Source organism: Cervus elaphus, chromosome 10 (assembly GCF_910594005.1).
Source record: "Cervus elaphus chromosome 10, mCerEla1.1, whole genome shotgun sequence".
Taxonomy (NCBI): domain Eukaryota; kingdom Metazoa; phylum Chordata; class Mammalia; order Artiodactyla; family Cervidae; genus Cervus; species Cervus elaphus.
In genome coordinates, this window is record NC_057824.1 from 31,321,154 (window position 1) to 31,335,023 (window position 13,870).

Sequence of the window (13,870 nt, forward strand, 5' to 3'; positions counted from 1 at the left end):
AAAGTCTAGTTCACATTCACTCTTTTGTCTACCCCTCTAGTTTGGAGTGTATCTTTATCCACCACATTTTTCATCCTATACAGTCATAGATACATAGATACACAAGTCGATAATACTAAAATATTTTTTTAAATAAAAGGAGGGTGAGATAATACAAGTCTTGCTTTGCAACATTTTTTGCTTTACTCTGTATGTTGAGCGTGAATACACGTCCATGTTATCCTCTTTATTAACAACCACAGTGTATCTACCAAGTGCTTTATTGGAGCACATAGCTCCCACCTTGTGAATTTACCTTCTAGAAGAGGTTTCTGCCACTGAGATTCTGTGGATAGACAAATAGCTCCAGAGCCAAATCTGGCTCACCACCTGTTTCTCTATAGCCTGCAAAATAAGGTTGGTTTCCACATTTTTGAATGGTTGGAAAAAAAAAATAAAAGGGATAACCTGTTTAAATTGGAATGTAGTTGCTTTACAATGAGTTGGTTTCTGCTGCACAATGAAGTGAATCAGTCATATGTATACATATCTCCCCTCCCCCGTGGACTTCCCTCTCACCCCCATTGCCATCCTGCTCGTCTAGGTCATCACAGAGCGCTGAGCTGAGCCCCCCGTGCTATAGAGCCGGTCCCCACTAGCGATCTGTTTTATACATTGTAGTGTATACACGTCAGTTGTACTCTCCCAATTCATCTCACCTTCCTCTCCTCCACCCTCATGTCCACATGTCTGTTCTGTATATCTGCCTCTGTATTCCTGTGCTGCTAACAAGTTCATCTGTACCATTTTTTCTAGAGTCCACATATATGCATTAATATACAATATCTGCTTTTCTCTTTCTGACTTACTTCACTCTGTATGACAGACTATATCGATCCACATCTGTACAAATGACCCGATGTTGTTCCTTTTTTCTGGCTGAGTAATATTCCATTGTATATATGTACCACATCTTTATCATTCATCTGTTGATGGACATTCGGGTTATTTCCATGTTCTGTTTATTGTAAATAGTGCTGCAATGAACAATGGGGTATATGTATCTTTTTGAATTATGGTTTTCTCAGGGTATATGCCCAGTAGTGGGACTGCTGGGTAATGTGGTAGTTCTGTTTTTAGTTTTTTAAGGAAATAAGGGGCCTGTATAAATTAGAGGAACAAATTAGAGAGACCTGCAGGAAACAATTAGACAACTGTGGAAGGTAGAAAAGAACATTGGAATGTACATGTAGTTGTTGAATTGTTTCCTCCAGGTCTAATTTGTTCCTCAGATTTACACAGGCACCTGATTTCCTATCAATTGAAGTTTAGACCTAAAGACTTGGTTTGTTTCATTTTAAACACTTGGCCATAAGACTTAATAGATGACAGAGGCACGTAACAACTGGCTGTCCTGCTTTTAGTCATTCTTGGCTTGGTCACTGGGTTCAGGTGGTATCACTGGGCCCCTCCATTGTAAAGTTGTGTTGCTTTGCAATTCCTTTCCACCTTAAGAGCCTTGTGATAAGACGTCTAGGTTCTCAGTGGCCTTGTTTGCCTCTTTCCTGGCAAACAAAATGTCTAAACTGACCAGTACAGGCTTCTTGTATACGGAAAAAGTAAACTCTACTGCCCATAGTCATTCATTGCTTTCTTGAGAGATCCACCTGACCTGGAATTTATTGTCCTTTTCAGGGTTATTTTACTAACACAGTGATGTACTATGGCTTTTACACCAATTCTACGATCCGGCATGGCAACAGCGGGGCCTCCTACAACATGCAGCTGGCCTACATCTTTACAATTGGAGGGTGTTTGGTCGTCTGCTTTTTTAGTTTGCTCTTCAGGTATGGAATGTTTGCATTTTCTGATTCTAAGCTCTTTATAGTTTTAGGAAAAATTTTAGAGACTCAAAAGTTACCGGGGGAACAGTTTCTCTGCAATTTCAACTTTCTACTCCTATCTAATCCTTTGTTGTCTTAGAACATAAAGTGTAAGTTTGGACAGAGGAAGAGAAATTTTCATGTGCTTTTAAAGAAATTGGTCAGTCTGAAAATAAGGATGCAGTGACTCAGGTAGTTTTGATGAATGGTTGTAAATTGACAGTTGTCAATGTTCAATCTGTTAAACCTGTTAGCTTAATAGGTCTTTGTAACAAAGTACCACAGACTGGAGGGCTTAATCAACAACATTCTTTTTCCCCTCAAATTCAGGATGCTAGAAATCCAAGTTCAAGATGTTTCAGCAGGTTTGGTTTCTCCTGAGGATTCTCTCGCCGGCTTGCTGACAGCCACCTTCCCACTCTCTCCTCATATGATCTACCCTCCATGCATATCTGAGTCCTAACATCCCCTTCTTATAAGGACACCAGCCATGTTGGATTGGGCCCACTTAAATGATCTCACTTTAATTTAATTACCTCTGTACAGATCCTATCTCAAAACCCAGTCAATTTCTCAGGTACTAGGGGTTATGTATATGTGTGTGTTAGTCTCTTGGTCATGTCTGACTCTTTGCAACCCCATGGACTTTAGCCCTCCAGGCTCCTCTGTCCATGGGATTCTCCAGGCAAGAATACTGGAGTGGGTAGCCATTCCCTTCTCCAGGGGAATCTTCACAACCTAAAGTTCAAACCCCGGTCTCTTGCATTATAGTCATAGGACTTCAAAATATTAATTTTTAAGGAGTACAGTTCAGCCCATAACAACCTCGCTGCCAGCATGATAATCCAAAATAAAACAAGATTTTGTTTTGTGCTATCGAACTAGGAAATGTTTCTGTTTCTTAAGCTGTTATTACTTGATGGTGGCAAACTTTACAAAGGTAGTGTCATTTCGCTCAGAATTTTTTCACATGTCAGGCTTAGTGCTAAGTGCTTCCTGGACCCAATTTCAATGAATCCTAGACATCTCCATGATAATTACAGCTGCCTTTATTGAGTGCTTACTGTGCTAAGGGCTACATTGACTCTTGATGTGGACTGAATAATGCCCCCTCTTCAAAGGTGTCCATGACCTAATCCCCAGAAACTGTGTCTATGGTAATTTATCTGGCAAAAGGAATTTTCCAGAAGTGATTAAGTTAAATATCTTAAAATGGGCCGATGCAATCACAAGGGTCCTTTAAAGAGGGAAGCAGGAGAGTCAAAGTCAGGGAAAGAGCAGAAGATATTACTCTTCCAGCTTTGAAGATAAAGGAGCCACCAGCCAGGAAATGCAGGCAGTATCTAGAAGCTGGAAAAGGCGGGGAAACAGATTTTCCTCCAAAGTCTCCAGAAGGAATATGATTCTGCCAATACCTTGATTGTTGACCCGTTTTCTGATTTCTGACCTCTAGTAAGAATACATGTTGTTTTAAGCCAGTAAGTTTAGGGCAATTTGTTATAGCAGCAAGAAGAAACTAACACAACTCTCATAGTGAACTAGCATTATCCCCATTATACAGATGTGGAAACTGAGGGTTAGGACCCTTAAAATGACAAAATCCCCCCAGCTGGCAATCAAAGATTACAAAGTCAGATCCCAAAGCCAATGCTCCTGACTATTATGTTTGCTGTTGCCCTGTTCCAGAACTTCAGGCTAACGCTTCCATGTTGCCTTTCACCACTAATGATGGAACTGTTCCTTGTTATAATCCCTGCACCCCCAATGTCTGTCCTAGTAACGCTTGGGTATTTTGGTTTCTGCCTTTCCTAGTATGGCCAGGTATTTCCGGAACAACTTCATTAACCCCCACATTTACTCCAGAGGGATCGCCAAGCTCATTTTTTGCTGGGACTTCACCGTCACTCATGAAAGCGCAGTAAAGCTGAGACAGAAGAATCTGAGCACTGAAGTCAGGGTAAGGAGAGCTAGCTTTACACCCCTTCCCATGGCCAGTCCTCTTTTCTCCTTCAATGTGCCTGTAACTTTTCTTAAAGGAATAATGTTTCATTTTTTACTCTCCATAATATTGGCAAAAAAAACCAAAAACCTAAAACTATTTTAAATGCCCAGTTCTGGTGATGGTGTTGGGAAATGAACATTTTCACACAACGTGGTGACTTTGTTATTGACATAAGCTTGCTGAAGGGCAGTTTAACAATTTGTTACAAGGTGTTAAATACTTATCGACCTCACAGTTCTAGGTTTAAAATTTTATCCAGTGGTTTTTGACTCGGGGCAGACTTGCCCCAGAGATACAGGGCAATGTCTGGAGGCTTTTTTGATTGTTGCTGCAGAGGAGTGTGTATTACCAGCATCTAGTGGGTAGGGGCCAAGATGCTGCTCAACATCCCGCGGTGCACAGGACAAGCCTTCAAAACAGATTTATCAACTCTGAATGTCAATAGAGCTAAGGTTGACAAACCATGATCTATAGAAAATTATTTAAGAGAAAAAAAGAGCAAGCAGAATTTATAAACTAAGGGGCTTTGACAAGAGGGTTGCCGAGGGTTCCTCAGCCTTATTTATTCTTCAAGAAGGCCCTATGGCCTCAGTGTATTCTCTCAAGATCATGGTCCCAATCTCTTTCCCTCTGAGATGGAAAAGGTATTCAATGAAGCGATGGGGGGTTCTTGCCCATTAGAGATTTTCCTACAGGTCTCCTAATCCAAGTTCATGGTGCTTTTTCCCACTCTCACGCCCGTGGGTTTGTGTCCCTGTGAGAGCCCCAAATCCCAGGGGTGGTGATCTTTGCTGACAGTGTAGGGGTTCTGCAAGTAAACTTGACTTCCTTGTGTTTACAGGAGAACCTGTCAGAAATCCGTCAGGAGAACGTCAAGTTAACATTCAATCAGCGGTTTGTCCGCTTCTCTGCCCACGTGGCAGCCTGGGTTGTGTCTTCCGGAGTGGCCATCACCTGCTGTGTAGCCGTTTATTACCTGGCTGAGAACAATTTACAGGTAACCAGAGAGGCAGGAGATCCAGGGTCCAGAGTGCAGAGAAGCAGGTGAAGGGACGGGATGCAGGAGGGGGCAGGTGGGGTCCTGGTCACCACCCTAAACAAGGTTGTGGCCAGCAGCATTGCCACTAGGAGGAAGTTTGTTTAAAAGTGCAAAATCCTGGGTCCCTCTCTTGGTCCATGGACCCAGAATCTGCATCATAAGAACATCCCCAGGGGATGTGTGTGCACATCTCAGGGTGGAGGCTCTGGGCTAGTGGAGAGATGGGAACTTTGGCCACAGACCTGGGATCAGATTCTGGTGTCCTCCTTTGTTATTATATCCCTAATGCCTCTCTGACACCAAGTAGACACTTAATAAATATTATGAACCAATGGAATCTGGCTAGTGATTTACTCTTCCCACAGGCTTCGCTGGTGGCTCAGATGGTAAAGAATCTGCCGGCAACCCAGGAGACTGAGGTTTGATCCGTGGGTCTGGAAGATCCCCTGGAGAAGGGAATGGCAACCCATTCCAGTATTCTTGCCTGGAGATTCCCATGGATAGAGGAGCCTGGCAGGCTACAGTCCATGGGGTCGCAAAGAGTTGGACATGACTGAGTGACTAACACCTTCACTTTAGTCTTCCCAAGCCCCTAATTCCTTACCTATAAATTGCAATACCTGCTTTGTTAGGTGTGTGGTCTGGACTAGAGAAAAGTTATGTGAAGAGTCTACTTAGTACCTGGTACTGTGGGTGATAAAGGAATGTTAACTTTTTTTTTTAATGATATGAACTCTGAGACTAATTAGCTGGGTGGACAAAGTACTGTTTCTCTGTGCATTTCAGCTTCTCTTCTGGAAATGGGGCTAAGTGTAGCTGATTTTGCAGACCCCTAGAATTGTGGTACAGGTTGGTCTGATTGTGTCTCTTTGTTTATTGTCTTCCCAGTACTCTAAATATAAAACCTACCCTCCATGGCATGATTGATAGATCTTTTGTGATGTGGCCCCTGCCCACATCTTTAGTCTCAATACCCCACGACCAGCTATAGACCACACCAGCAACACTAAATGATGTGGCCCTAGTTCCCTGAACGCGCCATGTTTTCCCTTATCTCTAGATGGGAAACACGCAGTTCATTCTACACTGCCGCCCCTCCCCTTCATCTGGCAAACTCCTCCTTTTCTCCCGCTAGACCTCAGCATGAGTGACACGTCCTCCAGGACATCTTTTCTCACCATCACCTCCCTTACTAGATTGAGTCAGGTGCGCCTGACTCTTCAGTCTTTCCCATGCGCTTGTCACATGCAGCCTTGAAAATGCTTGTTGACGCATTTGTTTCTTCAAAAGAATAACCAGGCACCTGACCCAGCTCCTGGTACATAGTAGGTGCTCAACCCAATGGAGGAGGAGCCAGCAAGAAATGGGTGTGAAATGATACAAACCTAAGGGTTGATATTAAGGTTTGCCATGAAAGAGCTGAACCTGAGTCCCAGTCCTCCAGGGCCTGGCACTGTCTGCCTGGGTTGGAAGGTGTGACAGGGCAGCTATAAGTATAAAGAGGACTTCCGAGTTTCTCCTTGACTCCGAAGGTTTTCTTCACACTCACCTGAAGTGATGGAGGAGTGAAGGAGGAGGAGAAGAGTCATTCCCGTTGTTTGAACATCTGTGCCAGGCGGGATCAACCCTCTGCACAGCTCGAGGAGGCACATTCATTGGCAGCTACAATTTCACATGAATGGTGCCCCCAGCCATGTCATCTAGCAGCTCTGCAGCTGGGCCTTTCCTTATTTGAAAGTGAAAGTGACTCAGTTGTGTCCGACTCTTTGCAACCCCACGGATTATGCAGTCTCTGGAATTCTCCAGGCCAGAGTATTGGACTGAGTAGCCTTTCCCTTCTCCAAGGGATCTTCCCAACCCAGGGACTGAACCCAGCTCTCCCACATTGCAGGTGGATTCTTTACCCGCTGAGCCACCAGAGAAGCCAAGAATACTGGAGTGGGTAGCCTATCCCTTCTCCAGCAGATCTTCCCAACCCAGGAATCGAACTTGGGTCTCCTGCATTGCAGGAGGATTCTTTACCAACTGAGCTACCAGGGAAGCCCCTTATGTGGTCTCACTTAATTCTTAGAGTGTCTCTGTGGGTTATATGATAATCTCCCCATCAGGCAGACTAGGAAAGAGGCTCAGAGAAGCTATGCTTGTGGTTCCAAAGCTTCAGCTTATAAGCACAGGGAGGGATGCAGCATTTGACCCTAAGTTACTCTGGCTCCAAAAATACTGCAAAAGTGCAAGTGGTGTTTTCAAAGCTATCCAGAGGTAAGTAGAGGCATTGTCAAGCTTCAGGGTGGGAAATAGGGGAACTTTCAGGCATCAGATAAATCCACTAGAATCTCTTACCCCAAGAGTGCCTGGCAGAGGGGCGGCATAGGCTTCACTCCAGCCAAATGCCAGGGTGGTGTCCACACGAAGGCAGGGGCACCCCTCTGACCCGCATAGAAAAGAGCAGGATGGGCTAGCAGAGGCTCCCCTTGCCCCTGATTCAGCACCCGAGGACAGGTCAAGCTTGGTGAAATGAACAAGTGCACGCAGCAGAGCAGAGGAGAAATTCCCTTGCGTCGTAGCTTTGATAAGCGAGCTTTTCTTCCAGCAGCCTGGAGCACATTCTCATGTTTCCACACCTCTTGGTGAGGAAAGTAAAGTCACAGAATGGCTGTTGGGCCATAGGTCCCTGAGTCTGATAGACCTGGGTTCAAAACTGCCAGTTCCTAGCTGGGGAACCCTGGGCAAGCATCTTTGCCTTTCTCAGCCTCAGATTGTCTATCAGTTAAGTCTATTAACACCCACCTATTGGGCTATAGTGGGAATTAAAGCATCATGTGAGTAATTCTCAGCCGAGGGCAAGTGCTTGGTAAGTGGTACTTTAATAGCTAATCTCAGAGGAGCTACTTCTGGGGTTTTCCCACCTCGGGGGATCTTCTGAGTCAGGCAGAGAGGGGCCCAATGTACAGTCAGCAACTTGATTCTCTCCCTCCATCCCCTGCAGTTCCTGGCGAACCACAGTAACCCTGGGGCGGTGCTTTTACTGCCTTTCGTTGTGTCCTGCATCAACCTGGTTGTGCCTCGCTTCTACTCCATGTTCAGGCTGGTGGAGCGCTACGAGATGCCGAGACACGAAGTCTATACCCTCCTGATCCGGTAGGTGTGGCTGTCACTCCTTACTCCAGCCTCCATTGTCACGGAGGGAAGTGGGATGGAAACTAGAAAGGGTTACACTTAAGTATCAAAGTTCTGTTTTCCAGAAAGAATTTCAAGAATAGATTATGTTTTTATGGTATGAGTTACTAGTCATAAAATCCAAAGAGCCCCAAAGAAATACAATAATTGGGTACACCTGCCCTTTGTTTAAAGTAATGGCTTATCTTTCCCAGATAAGCTTTCCCAGTAATGGCTTATCTTGCTGCCAGCTTGAGGAGCATGGTTCTGTTATGAGATGTATGGGCAAGTAGGTTGTGCATTGCACAAATGTTCTTGGCTAAGACATCATGTGGGAACTGATCATCCAGAGTTCCCATGAGTCCGACTATGAGGCTAAGTACCCACTGAATCAGCCAGGAGGAACAGGTTCATTTCTGTCATTTAACCTTCTAAATGGTTGGTTGGAGGGGGAAGTTGAAGTTGAGGGGATGCTTTTGGCGATTAATTGGCTGGGAAAGGATCCCTTTTTGTGATCCCCAGAAAGGCATTGTATGTGCTAGAGGTGACCCCACAGTCTTGAAAAAGTATAAAGCTACCTAAATTGTTTTCTTTATTGCTTCTTCTTGGCTAGTACCCTGACCATTTCCTGGTTATGGTGGTGTTTATAGTGATGAGGCTGAACTACCAGATTGACTTTTTTGTACTGATCAATTTCAGAGTCCTTACTTTACCATTGCCTCTGAGATCTGGCTCCTGGTCAGTTCTTCAGTTTTATTTTCTACCTCTTTCCCCTTCCTCAGTGACCCCAGCCTCACTCGCCTTCTCATTGTCCACAAACTGTATGCCCAGCTCAGCACCTTTCCACTGGCCATTCCTTCTTCCTGGAATAGCACATCTATACTTATGTTTATGCTTATAGTTTCTTCATACAAATCTTAAACCTTTCTATTACCCTTAAATTTGTAACAAGCATATTTTTAAAACACACACATACACACACACACACACACATACTTGTTATTTTAGATCAGGAGTTAGCAAACAACAGCCTGCAGGCCCAGCCTGCCTCCCGTTTTCATAAATCAAGTCTCATTGGAATGCAACCTTGTCCACTGGTGACATATCGTCTATGACTCCTTTCCTGCTACAACTGCAGAATTGGGACACAAACTGTATGGTTTGCAAGGCCAAAAATATTAACTGTCTGGCCCTTCACAGAAAATGTTGACTGACTTCAAGTTAATGTTTAGAGTTATCTATATATGTATTAGATAGATAGGTCCAGAGTTCATTTTTATTTGAAGAGCTATGAAACGTAAGGAATAGAAGATGACGTGTGCGTGCTAAGTCACCATATTCATGTCTGACTCTTTGCAACCCTATGGATTGTAGCCCATCAGGCTTCTCTGTCCATGGGATTCTCCAGGCAAGGATACTGGAGTGGGTTGCCACGCCTTTCCTCAAGGGCATGTAGGAAATGGCACTCCACTCCAGTATATTCTTGCCTGGAAATTTCCATGGATGGAGGAGCCGGATGGGCTACAGCTCTTAGGGTTGCAGAGTCGGACATGACAGAGCCACTGAGCACATATAGATACAAGTATTATTTTCCTGAAGAAAAAAAATTTTAGAAAGTCTTCCTTTCTACCCACACTACACCTCTGGGTACCTCCTGTCAATGGTTAGAAACAATTGGGATATTTTTTTATTGTGGTTTAAAAAAAATTTAAACCATATTCAGTGTACAGTTCAGCAGTACACTGGCTTCTCTGCTCACCAGGGTCTGTTAAACGTATCCTACTTACAATGTCCTCCTTTTGTGAGAGAAGATAAGATGTTATTTTAGAGTAGATCTTGGGATGTCAGGCCCTTACCTTAGTAGACGTAGGGGCTTCCCAACAGTCACATTAATATAACAAAAGACACCTTGATAGCTCTCCTCAATTAGGAAGTTCCAAAGGTTTTAGGAGCTCAGTGCCAGAAAAGGACAAGAAGACCAAATGCATATTTTTTATCATAAATGATAATATCACTGTACAGTAAGGCATTAATCCAGTAGATATTGAGAGTCTACTAGAGGCTAGGCATGGGTAAGAGATTTGGGATCTAGTGTTGAAAAAGGCAAATCCTGTCCCTTCCTTCACTGTGTTGTTTTGTCTAATGGTTCTCAACATTTAACCTGCACCAGAATTGCCTGGAGGGATTGCTGGGCCCTATACCAGAGTGTCTGATTCAGAAGATCTGGGAGAGGGCCAGAAAATTTGCCTTTCTAACAAGATTCCAGATGATAGTGCTGGTCTGGGGACTATACTTTGAAAACGACTGGTGTAGTGGTACATGGTTCTTGGCACATCAATGCTGAAGACCTCTTAAAACTAGCGGTTATTGATTTAGGCAAAGTGACTAGGTTTAAGAACTCAGGCTGTTAAATCAGGTGGTCCTTGTTTTCAACCTTTGTCATGCCCCTAAGCAATCCGTGTGATCTTGTACAAGTTATTTCATCTCTCTGTGCTTCAGTTTCCTCATCAGTAAGACAGGCATAAAATACTATCTACCTGATGATAGAGCTGGAATGATTAAGAGGGATGATTCGATGAAGTGTGTAGCATGTTTACTGTCCCTGGTGGCACCTGACGAATAGTATGTATGTGTACTACTATTACAGTGAGAAGTGAAATCAGATAGTTTGAATATGCCCAAAAGAGAGTGTATCAGTCAGAATAAACAAGGTTAAACTGTGGTAACAAACATCCGTGCAACCCCCCATCCCCACTCCACACTCACAGTGGTTTAGACCACAAGTATTTATTTCTTGTTCATGTTGCACGCCCTTGTGGATTGGCAGGGAAATTCTTCTTATGTTAGTTACTCAGGGATTCAGGCTGATTGTCATTCTGGAGGGAAGATGGTAAGTCTCACTGGCATTTAAATACTCTAGTCTAGAAGTGACACAGGGTGACACGCATTGTTTATGCTCACAGCTCATTTGCCAGGACTAGCCATATGCACCCCCTCCCCAACCACAGGGGGCTTCCCTGGTGGCTCAGAGAGTAAAGAATCTGCCTGCAACATGGGAGACCTGGGTTCAATCCTTGGGTTGGGAAGATCCCCTGGAGGAGAAAATGGCAACCCACTCCAGTATTCTTGCCTGGAGAATCCCCATGGACAGAGGAACCTGGTGGGCTGCAGTCCACGGGGTCGCAAAGAGTTGGTCACAACTGAGCAACTCAAAGCGCATAACCACAGGGGGCAGGAACTTCCATCCTACCATGTGCCCCAAATGAAATACTAGCAAACATCTCCCATGACGGCCATGCAAGTAATGATAGTTGTTTTCTCTTCATTTTTTAGAAATATCTTTCTGAAAATATCAATCATTGGAATTCTGTGTTACTATTGGCTCAAGATTGTGGCCCTGAATAGTGAAGAGGTAAGATTTCTGTGCCGTTTGGCTTTCAGCCTGGCTTTGACCATCAGGGAGGAAGTGAGTTTCTCCACGGTTTCTGCCTATGATGTTACAGTAGATACCATGTTACTTTTTCCCAACCATCTGTCCGTCTACTTACCCCTCGATTCATCTATCCATCCATCCATCCATTCACCCTTCCATCCTTCATCCATCCTTGGGCTTCCTACAGAAGTAACTAACTCCAAAAACTAACCATTTCAACCTTCCTGTTTGTGCCAATCTGCTACACCTCTAGGCCACTTTCTTAATCAAGAAGATTCAAATTATTTTAAAATTATTGAAAGTCCGAAAACCGTAGAAACAGGAAGCTTAAAGAACCCTGAGCAAGAGAACACCCAAAGAAAGAAGTAAATTAAATTAAAAATTAAAAAAACTCCAACTTGGCACACCAGATAGCATCACAGAAAACTAACAACAAACAGCAAGCCTTAAAAAAACTAGAATATTTTTTTAAAACTTTAACTATAGAGGATAAAGAATAGGAAAATGCAGGGGTTACTTTTCATAGTACTCAAAATTATTTTTTGAGGGTCTAGGACAATTCTTAAGTGTTGAAATAAAAAACACACCAATCAAGATTTCCATATCTGGTTAAATTATCCCTCAAAAGTGAAACAGAAATAAAGACTTTCTCAGAAAAACAAATACTGCGGGAAATCATTTTCAGCAGAACTTCCAAACAAGAAAGGTTTAAAGAAGTCCTTTAGACAGAGAAAAAAAGATATAAATCAGAAGCTTCAATATACATAAAGAAAATAAACATGTCAGAGAAAGTATAAATAAAAGTAAAACTTAAAAAAAATTTAAAAGATATTGATTTTTCACAGGGTTAATAAGCAAAAGGAATGGAGGCATTATTAGCCATTGATACCTCCTGCTCTTCCTGGCTTAAAAAAACAGGATCCAGAGGGCATAGGACAAAGATGAGAAGTGTTAAGGAGGAGAGGTAGTGAGATGGGAAAGTCTGGGTACATGAGGAGGGCAAGCCTTAATAGAGGAAGAAGCCACACAGAAAGATAATAAACATTCAAAAATAAACTCAGCCTAGAGATGCATTTCTGATGGGAGTGGGTCTGATTTTCTGCTCACTCCAAGGCTCGATCAAACTAAGCTGCCAACTCCATTCTTATGAGACGGTGGGGGGGGGTGGGGCAGGAACAGATGGCAACAGCCTCCTCCCACATCCCAACTCTTGTTTGCCTTTGCTTTCCAGTGTTGGGAAACCCTCATTGGCCAAGAAATCTACCGACTCCTTCTGATGGATTTTGTGTTCTCTTTAGCTGATTCCTTCCTGGGGGAGTTTCTGAGAAGGTAAATATTTGTCTGTCTTGAGTAATTAGTACCTGCCGTTGTAACCAGAGCCATAGCATTGGCTGAGCAGGAAGTATGGGTCCCTTCTGTATTCTAAGTGTACACTGTCCTAAGTCTGCCTATTGTCCTTAGGAATATTGTTTTCTTCTGAATTAACTGAAATTTCACCTTGACAGTTCTGTTGTCAAAGTTCATTTAGTTCAACCGGCCCTTTATAAGCTCCTAAGAAAGAAAGTTCTATAAATGAAACACAGAAAGTGAGTCATTTGAAATCGTATCTACCATAGATCATTTTAGCCTTCTAGTGTATGTATATTCTTCCAGATTTTCTGTGCACATCCTGTTTTGTGTGTGTGTGCATGTGTGCATGCTAAGTTGCAAAACTGCTATGGAGTTTGTATAGTGAGAATTCCTTGTCATCTTTCCATGTTTGTACCTATAGATTTATCTCATTGTTTTCACTGAATTTAATTAATGCGTTAATTTTTAATTTAGACCCCAAGTGTGCAGGATTGGGGCAATATCATCATTGGCTCATGTATGGTCCTCATTTATTTATGCATTTATTTTATAATAATATTATGAGCATCTCATTCCTAATAGACATTTATGTATTTCACAAGCTGCCATGGTAATAAGATGGCATGATGTAATGCTGATTCCTTCCTCAGTGGGTTGAATGCCAAATTTCCTCAGTCTCCCCTAACTCACGTTTAGTTCAGCCTCTGTCCAGAGTCTGGACATAAAGGTGAGAAAGTTTTTGTTGTTGTTATTTTGTTTGTTTGTCTTTTATAGCAGGTTTTTTTGGGGCAATTCTTCTGTATGAAAAAAAATCAAAGTGGTCTCAACTGTCTTCAGAATAAATGGCGACCTAGGTTTCCTCCTTGTGGATTTAGAAACAGGGAAACACCATTAACTCAAGAGCAGTAACTGAAAGTTGAGAATTTTTTAGTTTATTTGGGTTGAGAGGCGCAAGTTTAAATATAGATTTAAACTATATTAAAATAAAGGTTTAAAAGAAATAAAGATTTAAAAGCAAACAGTGGTAT

General features: G+C 42.9%; 1 protein-coding gene across 5 annotated transcripts in view; it reads left to right on the forward strand.

The window, feature by feature from the left end:
* The window catches only part of TMC5 (transmembrane channel like 5), a 77,965-nt gene that overhangs the window by 43,494 nt on the left and 20,601 nt on the right, over positions 1–13,870 (forward strand). For all 5 annotated transcript variants that reach the window (XM_043915579.1, XM_043915582.1, XM_043915583.1 and 2 more), the window contains exons 9-14: positions 1,675–1,826; positions 3,675–3,819; positions 4,706–4,861; positions 7,890–8,041; positions 11,393–11,471; positions 12,724–12,821. In XM_043915579.1, the coding sequence (XP_043771514.1) occupies positions 1,675–1,826; positions 3,675–3,819; positions 4,706–4,861; positions 7,890–8,041; positions 11,393–11,471; positions 12,724–12,821 (782 nt within the window). The remainder of the gene's footprint in view (positions 1–1,674; positions 1,827–3,674; positions 3,820–4,705; positions 4,862–7,889; positions 8,042–11,392; positions 11,472–12,723; positions 12,822–13,870) is intronic.